The sequence below is a fragment of the Toxorhynchites rutilus genome, chromosome 2 (assembly GCF_029784135.1).
Source record: "Toxorhynchites rutilus septentrionalis strain SRP chromosome 2, ASM2978413v1, whole genome shotgun sequence".
Taxonomy (NCBI): Eukaryota; Metazoa; Arthropoda; class Insecta; order Diptera; family Culicidae; genus Toxorhynchites; species Toxorhynchites rutilus.
Window position 1 is genome coordinate 345,041,872 of NC_073745.1, and position 23,908 is coordinate 345,065,779.

The following is a 23,908-nucleotide window of genomic DNA, read 5'->3' on the forward strand; positions in this document are numbered from 1 at the left end:
TTGGCACACATTCATGATAGAATATTATTGACTCGTCGTATAATCTGGACGTTTTCGGCAAAATATCGCTTTAAATGGATCAATTGCTATGAACGAAAAAAAAGTTTTTAATTTATCAAAGATCGATTCGGCAACGATCGATTCGACAAAGATCGATTCTTTGGTACCGATTTAATCATGGATCGAACCCCACGCCGTTTGGAAAATCGATTCGACAAGATCAATCTTTTCTATTATTAAAGATCGCCCAATCCGAGTCTGTACGAATAAACCGAAGACGAATAAATAAATAAATAAACACCAAATTTACCACCTTCAAATCGTCCGAATCATTCATTCCCTACAAAATCTATCCGATGGTGCAGAGTCCCCATAAACTTTCACAAGCATTTGACGCGTTTCAGTTGCACTTTTCTTCCAATGGAAACAGAAAATCAAAACTTCCTGCAAATAGCGTTAATTAATAGTGTATGACTTGTAAACAATATCTGGATGATAGATGTCGACTCTACACGATTCAGTGAATGACTGGCGTCGTCGACTAACTATAGCATCATAGTAATATTGTGGAAATGGAACAAATTTAGTTGCAAACCCAATAAATTTTACGTATTTCTCATTTTTAGGCGTGTGAGTGTAAGGTAATTCCTCTATTTTGATTTTGACGTATGCTCTTCAGTTTACAAAACGTCGTTCGAGCAAAAGCTCCACGCAACGCGAAAATGTAGACAAACGCGTCGGGTTGTCCTACAAGGTGAAAACTCCGGCTTGACAGGTAGAACATGACAGCCAATATGCGTCGTTATGGACGACAACACGTTCTTAAAATCAGAATTCAAGCAGCTTCCGGACAGGAGTCTCAAACCGCGACGAAAAGAAGAATGGTGACGGACATCTTCAAGACCATGAAAGTTCTCTTAAAACTACTTGGTTTGTCAGGCTCTCTGCATTGGAAGGCGATATTCTCATAACCACCTAGTTTATCAATCTGGCCATTTTCGTCAGAAATGCATGAAAATGCAAAAACAGTGGAATGCGAAAGACAGTTCAAACAAAGTCGACAAGATCGCTGTACAAAACATAAAGAGGACTGTTCAGATGTTGCAAAGTGAATCAACAGAAAGAGTGCTGATATATATATATATATATATATATATATATATATATATATATATATATATATATATATATATATATACACACAAGGCAGCATAACATAAAGTTTTGTCCCGACACGGTTCAGTCGCCATCATGCGTTGGAATAGTGAGGAGTGTGCCTTTCCCGTTGAGGTGTACTTTTCAAGCGGATGTTCGGTTATTGCGATGAAGCCCATTTTCATTTGTGTGGGTCGGTTAACAAACAAAACATGCGCTACTGGGCTGACACCAACCCTCGAGAATTGCATCAAAAGCCTTTGCATTCACCCAAAGTCACAGTGTGGTGTGCAATTTCCTCAGGTGGAATTATTGGTCCCTGGTTTTTTTTAGGAAAATGAGGTTAAAGTGACAGCGAATTCGGACCGGTATGTGAACATGCTACAATATTTTTTTCCCAGAAAATTTGGATTTGGGGGACACTTGGTTCCAACAAGACGGTGCAACAGCACACACTTGAAGAGCATCGATGGCTGTTTTGAGGAAACACTTTCCAGAGCGCCTTATCTCAATTAGAGGCGATTTGGAATGGTCGGCACGCTCTCCCGATCTGTCCCCTTGTTATTTTTGTCCATGGGGTTTTTTGAAATCCCGTGTTTATGTGAACCGTCTAAGAACCCTACAAGATTTGAAGACCAATCCAAGAAGAAATTGCCAACATAACGCCTGCTCAGCTAACAAGAGTCATGATAAACGCCAGAAATCGGTTTACGCAATGTATGGAGAATGGGGGACGTCACCTAAAAGATTTGATCTTCAAAACAATGTAAATAAAAACTTTAGACATGTACTTTAGAGTTTTGAAAAAAGGAAGTTATGCTGCCGCACCCTGTATATATATATATATATATATATATATATATATATATATATATATATATATATATATATATATATATATATATATATATAAGATATATATAAGAATGAGACCCGCTTTTCATTCTCAAGGTACAAGGATTTCCTTTTGGAGAAGCATTACTTCTTCAGTGAGCTTTCATTCTTGATGAATAATGTAGACATAAACAAGCTATGTTGTCATTTATTTACTTCTTGCATATCTCTTGTATATCGTACCACAGTACTTATTCAATAATTTTGATCTGAAATTAACAATAATGATAATACATGCACCTGTTCGCCTAAAAAAAATTGAATAAATTATATTTGTTTTTATTTTAATCGAGCATCTTATTTCGACTTTCTGTTGAGCGCAAAATGTGATCCAATTTATAAAATTGAAATAAATGCAATATTTGAAACAAACTTCCTCTGTCAAATTTTCTGTTGGCAGAAAAATATCTTATGTTGTATACAAAAGTGATTTCTCTGATCATAATTTGAAATATTCAATAATTTTTCTAACATTTCGTATTTATTCATAAAGATATGTTGTAAATCTATATAATATTAACCTATTCCTCAGTCTTAAGTATTGTTCTAATCATTTGTCATAATTATCTACTCTTTTCAAATATATTCCTTCGTTAAAGTTATCTAATGCCGTTTTTTTTTTATTTTGCCCGGACTGAATTTTGGAAGAAATACTGATTTTATTTACTAATATTAAACAAAGCACAAATCTTATTTTAATGAGTTTTCACGGATAAATGATATTGTTACTAAATTATTATTTTTTGATAGTACGTACAAATAATATCTATCTCCGGACAATATATGTAAAAGAATTCGAATCTTAGAATATAAATAAAGAAATAAAAATTTATTTGAATAATATTTTAACACGATCTAAATGTCTTCGTGGAGCACTTTTTATAATTTGTAATAGTTGAAAATGTTCGAAGGAAATTGAGAATAAGCAACAAACTATTTTCAGCATCATGCCTGTTTTTTATCTCTAAATCTTCATTTCAGCACGATTGCCAAACATCTTCGTCAAAGTCACTATAAAATATCATGGCGCAACACAACTAATTCTTCTTTTACTAGCCATGCCATTAAGTATCAAACCAAGCATCAATAATGTTTAATTACATTTACTTTTGTCTGTAAATGAAATAACCTTCACAAAAACGAATGATACAATCGACTGGATGATTCAACAAACTTTGTATTTTCAAAATGTGGTTACCTTTCCTAACTTCATATTTAAAAGCTTTTTACGTTTTTTGACATTCAATTTGCTCCATAAGTTGCTACTTCCTTCAATTAATAAATATTCATCGCATAAATCTACGTTGTGGTGCTGCTGCTGCTGCTGATGGTCTTTGGTAAAACTATCCGTTATATCTGCTTCTGATTTTTGATTCTTCTCCGAACGCGAGTCCCCTGAAACGAATCCACTCTCTGGTCTTGAAAGAGATTGTGGTTGATTTGTCCATTGTAGTTGATGAAACCACCGGGCAACCTTAGCGGTTGATGAAAGCTGCAATTGAAATAAAATGGCGTCAGGAGATGCTTATAGTGAAATTGAATAATGTTTATTGGATGATGGCTGTTGTTTAACAAAATTATAGGAATAAATAAGTGATGCGGTATAACGCAGTTACTCGCTTTATTCTAACATTTTAGCTCCTATCGGGTCGATAACCGAAAAGGAGACGACTTCAAATCTCATCTAACCACAACTGTAATTCCGCCTTTCGCCTTTGGTAACTCTGTTACTCGATCCATCTTTGGTGGTTCAGATCACTGACAGTCAACTTGGAATATTTATTGGTGATTATATTTTGTTTATAAACTTTAATATATTTCTTAGGAGAATAAAATTCATAACTTTTACCAAGCTTTTCAACTCATGAACAATTGGTAACATTTGTCTGTAAGTGAAGAAGTGGTTTGTTCGATTTCGTTCTGGAATTTTTGATGTAAAATATAAACCATGTCCTGGTCGGTCAGTCTCTAAAAAGTCGATGAAATGTTGGTCGAGCAAGGCAGCATGCAAGCCGTCAGGAGATAATAAATGTACTATGAATGAAACATGTGACAGTTTGGAATCATTTGAAAAAAAGCCAGGTACGCAAAGATACTAGATATGACACCTATCACATGGATTAACGCAAAGGAACAAGATTAACCGAATTTCCATCAGCGAAATACCTTGCACTCGAACCTTGTATCGTGTGACTGCCAAAATTCGAACCCTGTAGAACTCTCTTGATGGAAAGGCAAAGATCGACATTAAAATTGTTGTTTATGACTTGAGAATGTTTTTCACAGATAAGCCAAAGAACTTCTACATGGAACGAATTAAACAGTGGAACGATCAAAATTTGAATTTGATTTTTTGAATGTGCATCCAAGAACATCGTTTTGTTGAGAAGCAATATCTGCAGTCAGCTTAATGTGCGATGAAGCTATCTAGTGCGGTGCGAAATCATAATCTAATATCAAAAATTAAGTGCTCCTTGCGATCTTGCAGCAGTGATTTTAATTGCACAACGGCAAATAAACCTTCCGGATGGACACCCATCCCATACCCAACATAGCTTCCTGAAGGAAATTATCCAACGGAATAATTGGCTACAGGTCATTACGATGACTGAACAAATTTACATCATGCCCAAAACACTCTTCAAAACAAAGACTCCGCAATAACTTCTGTCGAAACTGGAATCTCATTCAAGGAAGCTTTGGAACAGATCAAAGTTGGAATACTCCCGGAGAACTATCCCAACACCGATCTCACTACGGCTCAGTTAGATTCGGCCCAAAATGCTCTACTCATTGCAATAGAGCAACAAAGAAACGAGCCGGTTAAGCCCAAATTTTTCAATTGCTCGTATAAGTCAGGTTATCTAATCCTTTCGTGCAAAGACCATCAAACTTCGGAAATCATAATCTAATATCAACAATTAAGTGCTCCTTGCGATCTTGCAGCAGTGATTTTAATTGCACAACGGCAAATAAACCTTCCGGATGGACACCCATCCCATACCCAACATAGCTTCCTGAAGGAAATTATCCAACGGAATAATTGGCTACAGGTCATTACGATGACTGAACAAATTTACATCATGCCCAAAACACTCTTCAAAACAAAGACTCCGCAATAACTTCTGTCGAAACTGGAATCTCATTCAAGGAAGCTTTGGAACAGATCAAAGTTGGAATACTCCCGGAGAACTATCCCAACACCGATCTCACTACGGCTCAGTTAGATTCGGCCCAAAATGCTCTACTCATTGCAATAGAGCAACAAAGAAACGAGCCGGTTAAGCCCAAATTTTTCAATTGCTCGTATAAGTCAGGTTATCTAATCCTTTCGTGCAAAGACCATCAAACTTCGGAAATCATAATCTAATATCAACAATTAAGTGCTCCTTGCGATCTTGCAGCAGTGATTTTAATTGCACAACGGCAAATAAACCTTCCGGATGGACACCCATCCCATACCCAACATAGCTTCCTGAAGGAAATTATCCAACGGAATAATTGGCTACAGGTCATTACGATGACTGAACAAATTTACATCATGCCCAAAACACTCTTCAAAACAAAGACTCCGCAATAACTTCTGTCGAAACTGGAATCTCATTCAAGGAAGCTTTGGAACAGATCAAAGTTGGAATACTCCCGGAGAACTATCCCAACACCGATCTCACTACGGCTCAGTTAGATTCGGCCCAAAATGCTCTACTCATTGCAATAGAGCAACAAAGAAACGAGCCGGTTAAGCCCAAATTTTTCAATTGCTCGTATAAGTCAGGTTATCTAATCCTTTCGTGCAAAGACCATCAAACTTCGGAAATCATAATCTAATATCAACAATTAAGTGCTCCTTGCGATCTTGCAGCAGTGATTTTAATTGCACAACGGCAAATAAACCTTCCGGATGGACACCCATCCCATACCCAACATAGCTTCCTGAAGGAAATTATCCAACGGAATAATTGGCTACAGGTCATTACGATGACTGAACAAATTTACATCATGCCCAAAACACTCTTCAAAACAAAGACTCCGCAATAACTTCTGTCGAAACTGGAATCTCATTCAAGGAAGCTTTGGAACAGATCAAAGTTGGAATACTCCCGGAGAACTATCCCAACACCGATCTCACTACGGCTCAGTTAGATTCGGCCCAAAATGCTCTACTCATTGCAATAGAGCAACAAAGAAACGAGCCGGTTAAGCCCAAATTTTTCAATTGCTCGTATAAGTCAGGTTATCTAATCCTTTCGTGCAAAGACCATCAAACTTCGGAAATCATAATCTAATATCAACAATTAAGTGCTCCTTGCGATCTTGCAGCAGTGATTTTAATTGCACAACGGCAAATAAACCTTCCGGATGGACACCCATCCCATACCCAACATAGCTTCCTGAAGGAAATTATCCAACGGAATAATTGGCTACAGGTCATTACGATGACTGAACAAATTTACATCATGCCCAAAACACTCTTCAAAACAAAGACTCCGCAATAACTTCTGTCGAAACTGGAATCTCATTCAAGGAAGCTTTGGAACAGATCAAAGTTGGAATACTCCCGGAGAACTATCCCAACACCGATCTCACTACGGCTCAGTTAGATTCGGCCCAAAATGCTCTACTCATTGCAATAGAGCAACAAAGAAACGAGCCGGTTAAGCCCAAATTTTTCAATTGCTCGTATAAGTCAGGTTATCTAATCCTTTCGTGCAAAGACCATCAAACTTCGGAAATCATAATCTAATATCAACAATTAAGTGCTCCTTGCGATCTTGCAGCAGTGATTTTAATTGCACAACGGCAAATAAACCTTCCGGATGGACACCCATCCCATACCCAACATAGCTTCCTGAAGGAAATTATCCAACGGAATAATTGGCTACAGGTCATTACGATGACTGAACAAATTTACATCATGCCCAAAACACTCTTCAAAACAAAGACTCCGCAATAACTTCTGTCGAAACTGGAATCTCATTCAAGGAAGCTTTGGAACAGATCAAAGTTGGAATACTCCCGGAGAACTATCCCAACACCGATCTCACTACGGCTCAGTTAGATTCGGCCCAAAATGCTCTACTCATTGCAATAGAGCAACAAAGAAACGAGCCGGTTAAGCCCAAATTTTTCAATTGCTCGTATAAGTCAGGTTATCTAATCCTTTCGTGCAAAGACCATCAAACTTCGGAAATCATAATCTAATATCAACAATTAAGTGCTCCTTGCGATCTTGCAGCAGTGATTTTAATTGCACAACGGCAAATAAACCTTCCGGATGGACACCCATCCCATACCCAACATAGCTTCCTGAAGGAAATTATCCAACGGAATAATTGGCTACAGGTCATTACGATGACTGAACAAATTTACATCATGCCCAAAACACTCTTCAAAACAAAGACTCCGCAATAACTTCTGTCGAAACTGGAATCTCATTCAAGGAAGCTTTGGAACAGATCAAAGTTGGAATACTCCCGGAGAACTATCCCAACACCGATCTCACTATGGCTCAGTTAGATTCGGCCCAAAATGCTCTACTCATTGCAATAGAGCAACAAAAAAACGAGCCGGTTTAGCCCAAATTTTTCAATTGCTCGTATAAGTCAGGTTATCTAATCCTTTCGTGCAAAGACCATCAAACTTCGGAATGGTTGAAGAAAGTGGTTCCCGGGATAATCCTAGACGACAACATCAAACTGGTTGCTCTAGATGCCAAAAATATTCCGCGTCCAGAAATTCTCCATGCCTTTTTCCCACAAAGCGCAACATTCAGTGACGAGAGACTCAAAAGCCTCATTGAGAGTCAAAATGAAAATATCTCCACCGATAAATGGCGAATACTAAAGAGATCCAATCCCAACGAAATTCACGCGGACTGGACGCTAACAGTCGACGAAGCTTCAATGCGTTAACTAACTAGCACAAACTTCAATATAAACTTCCGATTTGGCGAAACAAAGCTGAGGAAAACAAATCCAAAGCAGCGCCAAGTCATAATCCATAAAAGCTCCGGTATATTCAAAGGAGATCTGCGGCCAAAAAACGGGGAACCTAAAAATTCCAAAAACCTAGGAAATCTGAAGTCTTCAGAGACTAGTGACTCCAAAATAGTGGAACCACAAAATGCTCAAGAAGTCGTCAGAAGGGTTTCTGGCAAACCAAAGCGCCCTCGTGAAGCTTCTCCGAAAAATAAGAAGCTTGGCATTCTGAGTATTCCCGGCCCAAGCGGTACAAACTCAACAGTTATCGCAAACAGGTTAGGAACCTCGATTATGCCAAGTAAAAAAGGTGAGTTTCTTCAAACCCATCCCAGATCCAATACGAATACGGAAACTGGAACAAGCAAAAAACCTGACCTGATTTTCAAAAAAACAGATGGGAATCCGATCCTCCCAAATGAACCACCAGATCGGATAACCCAACCTAATGCAGAACACTAAAGTTCTGCAAATAAACCTCCACCACGCCAAAGCAGCGTCGAGCGTGCTATCTAGGAGGTTTACAAAAGACGCTGTGGATCTAGCTCTTATACAAGAGCCTTGGGTTCACAAAGGAAGAATACTAGGTATTCAAACAGGTTCATGTAAGTTGTTCTATGATGACAAGTATGACTCCCCAAGAGCTGCTGTCTTAGTAAATGCAAACATTAAATGCTTTCCTATTACATAGTTCATTCAAAGGGTCATCGTCGCGATCAGAGTGGAAGTTCCTACCGCCAAAGGAAGGGCCGACATCGTAATTGCGTCGGCTTACTTTCCAGGCAACGTTCCTGAGGTTCCTCCACGAGAGGTAGCGGCGTTTGTAAACTACTGCAGGGAAATTAACAAGGACTTCATTATCGGAAGTGATGCCAACGCTCATCACACCATGTGGGCAAGTACGGATATTAACTACCGAGGTGAGTGTCTTTTAGAATTTCTCTCGTCAAACAACATAGATATTGCTAACAAAGGGAATGAACCAACCTTCATTAACGCTATCAGACATGAAGTCTTAGATCTAACGCTGTGCAGCCCGGCTATTCAAGAAAATATCCATAACTGGCACGTTTCCGAAGAGGCGTCTTTGTCTGATCATAGACACATTATTTTTGAATGGAATGGTGGCATGGAAGTTCATAGAGAATACCGAGATCCCAAAAAAACCAATTGGGATCGGTATGCACTTGAACTCGAGTCTAAAACTCTAAACTCGAAAATAAGGTCGATTCAGCAGCTTGAATCAGCTACAAAAGAATTAAATGAAACGATAGTCTCTGCCTACAACAGTAATTGCCCACTGAGAAAAGTTTCTTCGACAAGAAACTTTCCTTGGTGGAATAAAAGGCTCGAACGGCTTCGCAAAACGGCGCGTAAACTGATCAACAGAGCAAAAATTACCTCGGACTGGTCTCAATATAAGAGAGCCCTAACTGAGTACAGTAGAGAACTGAGACGATCTAAACGAAAATCCTGGGTATATAACTGCGAAAGCATTGAAAATACCCCAATCGTTGCTAGACTCAACAAGACTTTGGCAAAAGACCACTCGAACGGGCTTGGATCGCTTAAAAAGGATGACGGTTCGTTCACAAAAACCCCCTCAGAAGTACTAGACTTACTGATGAAGACTCACTTTCCGGGATCTACATCTGTCCACTAGGATACAAATCCTGGCTATAATGGCGACACAATATGCTCTCGAAGGCGTCTCATAGGACCCGAAAGTACAAAGGATGTCGCTAACATAGTTGCTGGGTTAGTCTTCACGAGGGCCAGAGTAGTAAACGCGGTGAGATCCTTTCTACCTTACAAATCTGCAGGTGCAGATGGGATTTTTCCAGCCCTGATTCAAAATGGAGAATCAAAACTAATTCCGTTTCTAATCGAGATCTTTAAGGCAAGTCTGATACTAGAGCACATTCCTTCGATATGGAGACTTGTGAAAGTAGTTTTCATCCCAAAAGCGGGAAAACGCGACAAATCACTTCCAAAGGCTTTCAGACCAATTAGTTTATCATCAATACTGTTGAAAACTATGGAAAAAGTATTATATGAATACATCAAGTCTGTATTCATGTCCAAACACCCACTATCCAAATACCAGTTTGCCTACCAATCAGGCAAATCCACAATAACAGCACTACACATGCTTGTGACAAAAATTGAAAAATCTCTCTTGTTAGAAGAAACTGCATTATGTGCGTTTCTTGACATCGAAGGTGCTTTTGATAATGCTTCTTATCTATCAATGGCACAGGCAATGAGAAGAAGACACTTCGATAACTATATAGTTGAATGGATCCATGGCATGCTCACACACAGAAAAATCACCTCGGGGCTGGGCGGGTCGTCTAATTATTGATTGCAACAAAGGGTTGCCCACAAGGAGGTGTTCTATCACCTCTCCTTTGGTCACTAGTAGTTGACAACCTTCTGACAAGTTTAGAGGCAAAAGGTTTTGAAATTGTGGGCTTCGCCGATGATCTAGTCATAATGATACGAGGCAAGTTCGACGACGTCATATCGAGCAGAATGCAGATGGCCTTAAACCTTACACAAACTTGGTGTACCACAGAAGGTCTGAGCATAAATCCCTCAAAAACAACAATTGTTCCATTCACCAAAAAGAAAAAAACAGCATCTGCAGTCTTTATATCTTGGGGGACTGGAAATAAAATGCAGCGCTTCAGTGAAATATCTAGGTGTTATCCTAGATGCTAAACTCAACTGGAATGCGCACTTAGATGCAATAATCAGTAAGGCCAATACAGCCCTATGGGCATGTTCTAAAATGATAGGAAGAACATGGGGCCTTAAACCAAAAATGGTAATGTGGGTCTACACTGCCATCGTGCGGCCTAGGATAACCTATGCCTCATTAGTCTGGTGGCCAAAGACCTAGGAGACTGTAGCTACAAAAAAGCTAAACAAACTCCAACGACTAGCATGCATTGCAATTACTGGAGCAATGCGAAGCAAAATGGGAATCAGAATAGGTGCTGGAGTGTATGGTCCCAGAACAAAAATCTCTGTAGCTAAAGGGTGTGTCACATCAAATTGCATCACGGAAAAAACGCTGTAGAAATTCGCCCAGTAGACCGATCCTTTTGAAAATTTTAGACAGTAAAATAAAAACTATTAAACAACTTTTGGCATTTTCTTTTTATTCATACTTCGAGCCCAAGCCCGTATGCTCGCACCTTCCTCTTTACCCCGTCCATAAGGTTCTGTACAACGTCAGGTTGTAGTTTTTTTTGAACAGAAATCCATTTTCTCTTGAAGTCCGCCTCCGATTTGACAACTTTTGGGTTCTTCCGGAGGGCCTGCTTCATAATCGCCCAATATTTCTCTATTGGGCGAAGCTCCGGCGCGTTGGGCGGATTCATTTCCTTTGGCACGAAGGTGACCCCGTTGGCTTCGTACCACTCCAACACGTCCTTTGAATAGTGGCACGAAGCGAGATCCGGCCAGAAGATGGTCGGGCCCTCGTGCTGCTTCAATAGTGGTAGTAAGCGCTTCTGTAGGCACTCCTTAAGGTAAACCTGCCCGTTTACCGTGCCGGTCATCACGAAGGGGGCGCTCCAATTTCCGCAAGAGCAGATCGCTTGCCACACCATGTACTTTTTGGCAAACTTGGATAGTTTCTGCTTGCGAATCTCCTCCGGAACGCTGAATTTGTCCTCTGCGGAGAAGAACAACAGGCCCGGCAGCTGACGAAAGTCCGCTTTGACGTAGGTTTCGTCGTCCATTACCAGGCAATGCGGCTTCGTCAGCATTTCGGTGTACAGCTTCCGGGCTCGCGTCTTCCCCACCATGTTTTGCCTTTCGTCGCGGTTAGGAGCCTTCTGAACCTTGTATGTACGCAGGCCCTCCCGCTGCTTGGTCCGCTGGACGAATGAACTTGACAAATTCAGCTTATTGGCGACATCCCGGACCGAACTTCTCGGATCACGTCTAAACTGCTTAACTACGCGCTTGTGATCTTTTTCACTGACGGAGCATCCATTTTTGCCGTTCTTCACCTTCCGGTTGATGGTTAGGTTCTCGAAGTATCGTTTTAGTACTCTGCTGACCGTGGATTGGACGATTCCCAGCATCTTACCGATGTCCCGATGTGACAACTCCGGATTCTCGAAATGAGTGCACAGGATTAATTCACGGCGCTCTTTTTCGTTCAACGACATTTTTCCAAATTTACGAAAAATTGACAGTGAAGCATGGCCAACGTGATCTATACACTCTTATCTGATTATAAGCGAAAGCAGAAGATATAATTCCTAAAAATTAAATTTCTACAGCGTTTTTTCCGTGATGCAATTTGATGTGACACACCCTTTATGGGAAACTGGCCAACAGTTTTTCAAGCAGAAATAGCTGCGATAATAGAATGCTCAAATGTCTGCCTTAAAAGAAAATATAGACATGCTAACATCTGCATATTCTCAGACAGTCAAGCGGCACTTGAAGCTTTAAATGGTTTTAAATGCTCCTCAAAAATTGTCTGGGAATGCATTCTCCTCTTACGGCAACTAAGTCGGATAAGTTCGGTACAACTGTACTGGATTCCTGGCCATTGTGGAATAGAGGGAAACGAGCGAGCAGATGAACTTGCCAGGAACGGCTCAAGCTCACCTTTCACTGGTCCAGAACCATTCTGTGGAATTTCTGAATGTGTGTTGAAAGGTGAGCTGAAGAACTGGGAAGACCGGGAAGTGTTAGCCAACTGGTTGGCGGTACAACTTAACCAGTCAAAAAAATTTATCACGCCGAGTATTAAAATTACTCAACAATTGCTGAGTCTTAATAAGAAAGACTTAGGCACAATCAAAGGCCTTATAACAGGACCCTGTCCGAGTAAATACCATCTCAAAAACATAGGTTTAGTGCAAGATGATATTTGTCGTTTTTGTAATACCGAAAGCGAAACCTCGGAACATTTGCTCTGTAATTGTGGAGCTCTAACTAGACGCAGACTTCAATACCTTGATAAGGCTATTCTGGAGCCCAAGGAAATTTGGTCTGCGTCGCCGATCAGGATTATAAAATTTATCAAACAGAGTATTCCTGATTGGCACCTATCTCGCTATAGCTTTCAGTCTACTTCTTCATCAATAAGCAGTAGGTAAGCTTGAAGTGGATTATAAAAAATGGGATATACCACAATAGTTCAGAATAATGGACGCAGTGGTTCACATCCAACAGGGGAAATCAATGCGTGAGCCCTGAGCGCGAGCCTAGCTTTATGCTGCCTACGCTCAATTCGTTGGTTGCGATCAACCGGGTCCTAAAGGGTGTGTCACATCAAATTGCATCACGGAAAAAAACGCTGTAGAAATTTAATTTTTAGGAATTATATCTTCAGCTTTCGCTTATAATCAGATAAGAGTGTATAGATCACTGTCAATTTTTCGTAAATTTGGAAAAATGTCGTCGAACGAAAAAGAGCGTCGTGAATTATTCCTGCGCACTCATTTCGAGAATCTGGAGTTGTCACATCGGGACATCGGTAAGATGCTGAGAATCGTCCAATCCACGGTCAGCAGAGTACTAAAACGATACTTCGAGAACCTAACCATCGACCGGAAGGTGAAGAACTTTGAAGAGTTTTGAAGTTTTATTTTAATTTGTTTTTTAAAGATTTTTTTAATTCTATATTTTTGAGACTTTCAGCCTCTTGGGCTGGCTCGCCTCAGATTTAAAAGATGTTTTTGTTCTTCAAACGGGGTTGTCCACGTGGATTAAGTCTGTACCCCCTTCCCCATCACTATTGAAGCAGCACGAGGGCCCGACCATCTTCTGGCCGGATCTCGCTTCGTGCCACTATTCAAAGGACGTGTTGGAGTGGTACGAAGCCAACGGGGTCACCTTCGTGCCAAAGGAAATGAATCCGCCCAACGCGCCGGAGCTTCGCCCAATAGAGAAATATTGGGCGATTATGAAGCAGGCCCTCCGGAAGAACCCAAAAGTTGTCAAATCGGAGGCGGACTTCAAGAGAAAATGGATTTCTGTTTAAAAAAAACTACAACCTGACGTTGTACAGAACCTTTTGGACGGGGTAAAGAGGAAGGTGCGAGTATACGGGCTTGGGCTCGAAGTATGAATAAAAAGAAAATGCCAAAAGTTGTTTAATAGTTTTTATTTTACTGTCTAAAATTTTCAAAAGGATCGGTTTACTGGGCGAATTTCTACAGCGTTTTTTTTTCGTGATGCAATTTGATGTGACACACCCTTTATGATTGAGGCTAACATCACTAGGAAAATCTCAAACAGAACTATCAGTGGTAAACCCAATTTTACTATAATTCGGGAGAACTTTAAGCGGTCTGAATACATGTTGTCTCATTGCCTCTAGAAGACATTAGTTCATTTGCGCTAGAGAATTCGAATGACTGTGACATTGCATTTTTATTGTTTATTGTAAAATTACTAAAGAAGAAATTAATAATACAAAAGATATAAATATCAATCTTATTCAATCCAATAAAAAAGTTATAACAATTGAAATCGAATATAAAGAAATAATTTCTCATTCAATAAAATAAATTAAATCATTTAATAAAAATTTTAAACTAAATATAAAGAAACTAAATCTAATAAAAATTAAAAAATAAAATCTAACCTTACAATAATTAATTAAAGAATTCACGATTTAAAATGAAAATTCATATTATTGACACCACAACAATATTTTTTTTTAAACTATTTAAATTAAATTCATAATATACAAAAATCACTTTTTAAAATTAAAAAATTTAAAGGCAATCAATGTAATATTAATAATAAATATTCTCGACTTGTCCCAAAAGAAAAAAAATTAACCCCAGAATAAATTTTACCATGTTGACTATATGAAAATAAATAAAGAGTATATGCTGCTCTAAAAAAAGATAATAATCTTAAACCAATTATAGTTAATCAAGATCATCTTACAATTCTATTTATTAAACTAATTTCCCCTAATAAATTTAATGTTGGAGGGGCCGCTATATTCCCAGCACATAATAAAAATCATCATAAAGCTATTCTAGGTATAAAATTTAATATCCCCCTATTAATTAATAAACTTCGTCTATTTATTCGTTCATAAGAAATATTTGCTAAACAAAATAATCCAGAAGAACATAAACCATGAGCAATTATTAAAGTATAAGATCCTCTTAATCCTCAATAAGTTATAGTTATTAAACCTCTTAAAACAATCCCTATATGAGCTACAGAAGAATAAGCAATTAATGCCTTTAAATCCATTTGACGTAAACAAATTAATCTTATTAACACACCCCCTATTAAACTAATTCTAATTCATCAATAATTAAATTTTATACCTAAAATTTGTAAAAATGAAAAAACACGTAATAAACCATAACCTCCTAATTTTAGTAAAACACCAGCTAAAATTATAGAACCAGAAATAGGAGCTTCAACATGAGCTTTTGGTAATCATAAATGAACTAAAAATATTGGCATTTTTACTAAAAAAGCAAAAATTATACATAAATATAAAAATTTTAAAAATTTTAATATAATCAAATTTATGGTATTTAAATCATTTTTAACAAAAAAATTCCAATTAATAAAGGTAAAGAAGCTAATAAAGTATAAAATGATAAATAAATCCCTGCCTGTAAACGCTCTGGCTGATAACCTCATCCTAAAATCAAAAATAATGTAGGAATTAATCTTCTCTCAAAAAATAAGTAAAATATAAATATTCTTAATGAACTAAAAGTAAATACTAATATCAATAATAACAATAAAATTATAAAAATAAATAATTTTCTATTATTCAATAGATTGACCTAGATCTTTCAAACGACCACTTCACAAATCGAAGGTTTTCCGGTTACATACCGTTTCGATAATTAGTTTTATGGATATGATTTGATTTACAACCGAAACTTCAAAGCTGAAATAAACAAATTGAGTTATCACTGTTCCGTTTATGTGGAAAACTGGGGCTATACTGCCCATGTTTGTGTAGGATACATAAACGACAAAATGAACAAAATCGACTATATCGCTGTTTCGCATTCTACACAATGTAATAAGTTTGCTCAATATGCAAACAAACATTTTTTTGTTTGAATACATTTGAGAAATTATCAAAAAACGTTTCCGAAAAATCCCTGTCTGTCCGCATAACAGACGTAGTTCCATACAGCTTTCATATATCGATCGAAAATCAACAATTGTCAGTATTATGTGCTTTAAGCTAAATCTACATTTGAATCACATTCTTTGTAGAGTCCAAACATGTCTGTCACGATAGTGTCTTATTATTTAGTGTTTCCTAATAGATGCATATAAAAACCATTGAAACGCTGCTCATATAATTACTTTTTTTTGTACACGATGAATAAAGAGAAGCAATTGTGTTTTTTATTGTTATAATTACTTAAATTTCTGCATTTGAATCTTCAAGTAGATAATGAAACAATCAGATCAGTGGTGAAATAAAAATAATATTGGTTCTTAGCATTATAACTCCTCGGATTCAATATTGAATTATTCCATATACTCAGCATTTACTCATACCGTTGGAGTAAGTCACTCCACCATCTTTATGCAATTGATCGTTATATCGGTAAATCATGTTGCTAAAATTACCAACATTGCAGATTGCCTTTACCAATTCGATTAATTGAAAAAACTCGAACCTGCTGTTCCAGAGTATTCTTCAGGAAAAAAGTACTATCATAGACTCGCAACAAATCAAGAGCACCTTTTCCTGACATTTCACTCAATTTCTTCCAAACCTTTTTGATTTCATCCGATAATAAATGAAACTACCGACGGAGACGTTTTGACTATTATCGGAATTGTAAATACTAACGCTACAGACAGAGCAACCTGGTGATTACGTCTAGCTATGCGGACAAATGTTCATTGAAACGATTGATTGTCCGCATAAATAGATGCAAGCGTTTTCCAAATGGAACAAAATGTTTTAATCCGAAAAATCTCCTAGGCCCTCTTTTTGCAGATAATATCCTTCAACTGGACAGATAATTTCATCGAAATTTACATGGTTATGCTTGTAGGCAAAAAAACAATAAAAATGCGTTTTCCCGACACTAATGGTGTTGTCGATTACGTCTCCTATGCAATCATGGGCAGTATATTCACCCATTCAATAGTTTACCAAGCCAATTATCATTTCTAAACTTACAATATTTAGTTCGCACTTCGCGCAAAACATTTGTTGTTCACTTTTATTGAAATAAACTTCAAAACATCCTTGTAAGTTTAATTAAATGCGCTAAATAAAAATACCAATTAGAATAAACATTGAATAAGCTATCAAACTTTATTCAAAAGTATGTTATGAATTTTAGTTTCCTGCGATATGATTGTGAAGACATTTGAAGTCATTTTTTTCGTACCATCTGAAAACATTCGAAAAAATCACCTGGCATACCTGCTCAACATGTTGAGTTCTGTCAGTTCAATAGGGGTTTAATTTGGACGTCACCTACGTGGTTGCGATAGGGTTGCTAGCGACCCGGATGCGAATAGGGTTGCTAGCGACCCGGGTGCGAAATAAGTTTCTTCAGGCACTCCATGACGTATATGTATTGGTTATTGGTTTCGGTGGCGATGAAAATATCGCTTTTCCAGCCGTAGCTGCAGGTGGCATACCAAATCAGATATTTTTGGATAGTTTCAAGATGTCAGCCACTTTTCTTCATTCCATATCCGTTTTTAATCCTGTTCCGGAAGCTGCTTAAAGTCCGATTTTGCCTATTTCGTGCGCAAGTAGCGTGGATTTTCGCGTTGCACAAGCAAAATTTTCTAGCGTTGCTTCTCTTGCTTGGACACTATTTTGAGAACTGGAGAGCCAATTTCAAAATGAATATATATAGGAATCAGTTTGTACATACACACCTACAAAATGAGAGTTGTTAAAGTTTTCTGAATGTACACCAGGGTGCCAATGAAAATGGTCATTTCGAATTTCAAAAAATTACCCCATAAAAAAGGTTCACCACCTGGAAAAAACACCGTATGCAAAATATTAACGCAATCGGACTTAAGGGAGAGTGGCGCAAAGCGGTCAAAGTTTGACTTAATTTTGGTTGTGCTAACGTAAGGACATTTATCACTATTCACTCACGAGACGCGACTCGGAACTAGGACACAACACTTACACACTTACAAACATTAGAAGAGTGCTCCATCGTAACCAGTCGGACACCGTCCAGTAGATAAGCAACATCGAACCCGAAACCGTACGAAACCCAATGTACACTCTACAGCCCCGCAAGGGGGGAGTAAAGGAAATCGTAAAGGTTTTCGAAAAAAAAAATTTTGATGTCAAATGTCAATTGCATGAAACGTCGAGATCTACTGTCATCAAAATTTGTCATAAGAAGAACCCTCTGGGACTATTTTTCGGAACCCTAAACGGAACATATGGTTTTGGGTGCCGGTAAAGAAAGTTATCTCTACTCACAGCCACCATACCTTTTTTACCGTCCTGGTCGTTTGTCTGCTCTCAGCCACCACGGCAAGGAACTATACTAATCTTATACTTTACGCAATAATTTATCAGTTCACACTTTTTATAAACACGGAACGGATATCATCACTTTATAATCTATAATTCAAATTTCAGATTATTGTTTTATTTAGTTGTCGATGTTGTTAAACTTTCAAGACAAATGTCATCGATTCCCATTTCCTTTTGAAGAATTCCCACTACTGGCACACGGATATCACACAGGGTATCAGCTTGATATATTGTTGTCATCATAAAGTCACAATAGGACGATATTTAGACTTACAAATTAATATCACACATAGAACGTAACGTCGGCTGTTCTTTTCCACAGATCATGTTGGACTTCGATTTTGTCTTGATGGTGTAATTAGATTTCAGTAGGATTTTTTTATGTTTCGTTGACAGAATTGTCAACGCTCCCTTGCTCCCTTGGCCGAGTGGTTAGCGTCATAACTAACATGCCGGGTGTTCGGGTTCGATTCCCGTTCTGGTCGGGGGAATTTTTCGTCAAAGAAATTTCCTCCGACTTGCACTGTGATCACGCGTATTCTAGAGCTTGCCACTCAGAATGCATTCAAGGCGTGTTATTTGGCATAGAAATCTCAACTAAGTACTAATAAAAATGACGCAAGTAATACTACGTTGAGACGGCGAAGTTCCTCTAGGAACGTTAGTGCCATTGAAGAAGAAGAAGAAGACAGAATTGTAACTTTTTCAGAGACATACTTTTACAGAATATCACAACAGCTCTTTAACACGTTAAGCCCCGACCGAAATATAGGACCGACAAAGATCTTTCCGTTTGGCCCACGTCGATCCCAGCGAATCGGTGGCGGACTTTCCTAAATACAATAGAACTCCGATTATGCGGGCGCTACACGATTCGTCCAACGTTTCACTCGAATGTTGGACTCAAACATTAGACTCGATGAATCGACAAATGTTGTGACGAATGTGCTGCTACACGGTGAAGTGAATGTTCGATTCAATGCAATCGGTTCAAACAATCGGCGAGTATTTGGATCGAATGTTCATTGTTTTTATTTGCCATCAAAAACGTTAGGAAACTGGATGCGATGCGAGTATAGAAATTGCTGCCGTAGCAGTTGTACTGATATTGGGCTGTAAACAAGCAAATCATTTGTCATGACAATTGTCATGCGTAAATGCGAAAACAGAATAGAAACATACGGTATGAGGCATGACGTCGACGCCAACCTCTCTCAGTTTCTATTCTGTTTTCGCATTTTCGCATGACAATTGTCATGACAAATGGTTTGCTTGGCTGCAAATTAAAAATGCTTGAATACAACATTATAGCAATATTTTGCCGAATATTTTGAATTTTGTGAACCAATTTCATAGTTTCTTCATCTAAAACTTGTAAACAAACCAATCTGTCAAAGATAGATTCGGACCAAGGCGCTTATATCAATGTATAACAGGTGAAGCAACATCATCATTTCAATAAGAAGGGTATTACGGTTTGTGGAGCGGGGGTTGTTTGTTTTGTTATTGCTAGGATACGCCATTATTGCACTTTCACATGCGAGAGTAGTGGAAATGAGAATGAAATTCTACCAAATCATCCCTTCTTTTTCACATAAATTCGCGAAAGCCGAACATAGTAGGCATCGTTCGAAAATGCGTCGTAGCAGTTTGTAGAGAGCCGCCGGCAGCGTTCTGATGCTGTTTGTAAACAATACCGACAGCAATTCCAATATGGCTGAAAGTGCATTTCATATGATTGTTTCACCTGGTATATATAGAGGCGCCTTGATTCGGACGAATCGTGTAGCGGTGTATCGAATGTCATCGAGTGTCGAATCAACGAATGACAAAAATTCTTTGACTCGCGAGTGCGTTGGAAGGTAATCCACAACGAACGGATTACCTTTCAACGCGAATATTCGACGCTCGACATTGGAGGTTCGTAGCTCGTCAGTCGACTACACGAGGCGTCGAATCATGGAGCATCCAGCATTCGAGGGTGTTCGTAGCATCGTGTAGCGCTGGCTTTATCCGTGAGCGGATGATCCACGAAGGTGAGTTTCATAGTAATTTTGCACAGCTTCCCGAATTTTTTTAGTGAAAATCAGGCACTTGCTTTTTTGTTTTGATTATGGCTTCCACATTATCTGACTACTGTTGTTCATGACCTTACAGATGGATAGTTTACCACACTATTTCTGTATTGATAAAACATAATTTTAATGCTGAATTATATTTATTTCGTGTTTACACCTCATATTTAGTCGATTATCGCGTTATCTGCGATTTTCGTCATTCGCGGTGACTTTGCCAGACTATTTCGCGGATAATCGGGGTTTTACTGTATCATTTTGTAACTTTGTTGTTGTCATTTCCAACACCGACATTCTCCGAACGAAAAGTCTTCTGTCGGTGAAATTGGCACAAAAAAGACGGAAAATTCAGTGTCAGTTTCTAGGGACCGACACGGGGCTTAACGTGTTAATGACAGATTGAATGCTCGGTCTATGTCATATCGAACTACTTTAGTAATTATAATTAGTCAAATTCTATTGAAATAAGTTGGTTTGTAATTCAAAATATGGTCGTTTTTCATCCATCGATATAGGCATGTGAAACAGAAGAATAAAACCAGAAATTCTCAATGATTCATCATTTACATGTTTCATAGTAATATTATTGTAATATATCATATTGATTTGGTACTGTTCTTCTTAATCTAGAAATAACTTAAATATTTTTACAATTCGCTTCGTTTGACTGCCAAGTCCTGCTTTTATTTGGTGGTATGTCGGGCCCATTGGGTGCGCTGAACTTGACTCATTATTTGACTTCGATTGGGCACTTTTTCGCTGGTACTACGTGTGATGCAACTTGGGGTTGCAGGTAATCTCCTTGTGACAGCTCCACTTTCATCGGTTACCTTCAATGTAACCAGGCTTGGAATGGATGTTTTTTTCTCTTTGGAGTCCTTCAATATTGAGATGTGTTTATTGCTATCTTCAATACTCGATTTTTCGGAAAGCTCCGAGAACGAAGTAGATTTTCGATTGATCATTGTTGGCGTATCTATTGGTTCACTTGTATTCACAGGTACTATTACTTTCACTGTTCCATCAGCATCCATAGTTGTGAGCGTTCCTACTTGTGATAACGGTCTAATGAACTGGGTACTTCCAGTCGATGACAGCTGATCTTCCTGTTTAAGATCATCACATTCTCTTTCGAATATTGTTTTTGGAGTTTCACATGATTGTTTACTTATAGTATTATCTCGAAGACAGGTCACATTTTCTGCTGGTGAAGGCTTGCAACTATTTTCACCTTGCATTGTATTGATTTTATTAAAATCTGCAGCATTCTGATTTGCAAAAATAAAACTGCTATGTTGTTGTTGGTTACAACCTAAATTAGCTGGCGAAAATGTTGAAAACAATGGATTGAAGTTGGAATTTGTGATATGATTGAGAATACTTTGATTCAATTTATAAAGATCCTGTGCTGTCAGTGATGAAAGTGGTGATCCCATTACACTGGCAGGTGCTTGAAGATTTGTGTTTAAGCTATGTAGTTTGTTAAGAGTTGAATAACTTCCGTTGTTGTTATTGTTGAACGTTTGTTGCATCGGAGGCAAAGTTGATTGATGTGTGCTGTTTAGTTGCTGTATCGATGAAAAATGTTGATTCAAACTTCCAAGATTTAGCAATTCGCTGAGAGGTTGTTGATGATTCTGGAATAAAGGATACTGGGAACAATATGGATAGTAAGTAAACGTTGATTGATTATCTATGTATCTGGTTATACGAAAACTCCAATAATTTCGTAGTACTGGAGGAGATCTAGGTACCTCATAATGTTATTTATTTTTAATAAAAATTTTTTACTTGATAAGCCATTCGCCTTTATTATTGTGTTGTTAGATTTGGTAATAATCTAGGCAACAAAGTAAATCAAAGCATATAGGGCGCAATTCTGTACTTACCTCAATGCAGCCACCTTTGGTCTTTCATTGCACAAGTTCATAATTATATTCACAGCAAAAACATTGATTAGTACAAGGTTTACGTCACTGAAGTTTAATTGGGGATACCATATAAACTGTTATTAATTTGACAGCAATACACACTATACACTTGGTTAACTCAAACAGACAAACTCGCACATATTGGATCACAAAGCATCTTTTTTCATTTGAAATCAAACATACCTGTGGGGCTAATCCGATAGCAGCAGAAATGTTAGGTCGGTCTGGTTCATGATATCCACCAAGAGAAGAAATGTGCTCTAGAAGCTCGCGGTTCTGCTGGAGTAGTTGTTGGATTCGGGCCTATTGTGAGAAATACCGAAAACAATATAATTATTTAAAGTAGAAAGCTAGCAAAAGTATTTCAGAATACAGTGGAACCCCGATAATCCGCGATGTCATCATTCGTCATTCTTTTGCAATTAGAAAACGAGAATGTTCGATTCATGAAATTATGAAAGACTAGCTGACCCGGCAAATTTCGTCCCGCCCAAAATTGGTTTTTTGTTATCAATACCTTCAAACATTCACGTTTTCTTACTAAGCGCAAGTTCATAAGTCCAATCGCAGTTCATTGATTGATCTTCTAATCGACCCCGTTGAATTTACCTTTTACTAACAAAATCATATTACTTCTACCAAAACTCATCATTATAATATCAGATTATTTTTGGACACAGACCCCTCTCTCTTCTCCCCTTTAGAGAGGGGGGAGGAGTGTCTATTGACCATAGAACCGTTTCGTGCCCCCTAAAATCTTCACATGCCAAATTTGGCTCCATTTGCTTGATTAGTTTTCAAGTTATGCAGAAATTTGTTTGTATGACAGCCCACCCTAAGAGAGGGAGGAGAAGAATCCATAGAATCATTTATTGCACCCTAAAACCTCCACATGCCAAATTTGGTTTCGTTTGATTGATTAATTCTTGAGTAATGCAGAAATTTGTGTTTCATTTGTATGGCAGCCCCCCCTTAGAGAGGGGGGTGGAGTGTCTAACTACCGTGAAAACACTTATTGCGCCCTAGAACCTCCGTATACCTGATTTGGTTTCGTTTGCTTCATTAGTTAATGCAGAAATTTGTGTTTCATTTGTATGGTAGCCCCCCTTAGAGAGGGGGGTGGAGTGTCTAACCACCATAGAAACATTTATTGCACCCTAATACCTCCAGATGCCTAATTTGGTTGCATTTGCTTGATTAATTCTCGAGTGATGTAGAAATTTGTGTTTCATTTGTATGCCAGGCCCCCCTTAGAGAGAGGATGGAGTGTCTAACCACCATGGACTCATTTATTGCACCCTAATACCTCCAAATGCCTAATTTGGTTTTATTTGCTTGATTAATTCTCGAGTAATGCAGAAA

General features: G+C 38.2%; 1 protein-coding gene across 10 annotated transcripts in view; it reads right to left on the reverse strand.

Annotated features, from left to right (window-relative positions):
• Positions 1–2,195: 2,195 nt before the first annotated feature.
• Positions 2,196–23,908, reverse strand: part of LOC129771407 (capon-like protein) — a 68,388-nt gene continuing 46,675 nt past the window's right edge. For 6 of the 10 annotated variants that reach the window (XM_055775015.1, XM_055775016.1, XM_055775017.1 and 3 more), the window contains 2 exons: positions 22,730–22,849; positions 21,167–22,267 (listed from right to left, as the gene is read on the reverse strand). In XM_055775015.1, coding sequence (XP_055630990.1) covers positions 21,299–22,267; positions 22,730–22,849 — 1,089 coding nt within the window. In that variant the 3' untranslated portion in view covers positions 21,167–21,298. Of the gene's footprint in view, positions 3,542–20,505; positions 22,268–22,729; positions 22,850–23,908 lie in introns of those variants that run through there. The other 4 variants (XM_055775018.1, XM_055775009.1, XM_055775008.1 and 1 more) reach the window with 2 other exon arrangements.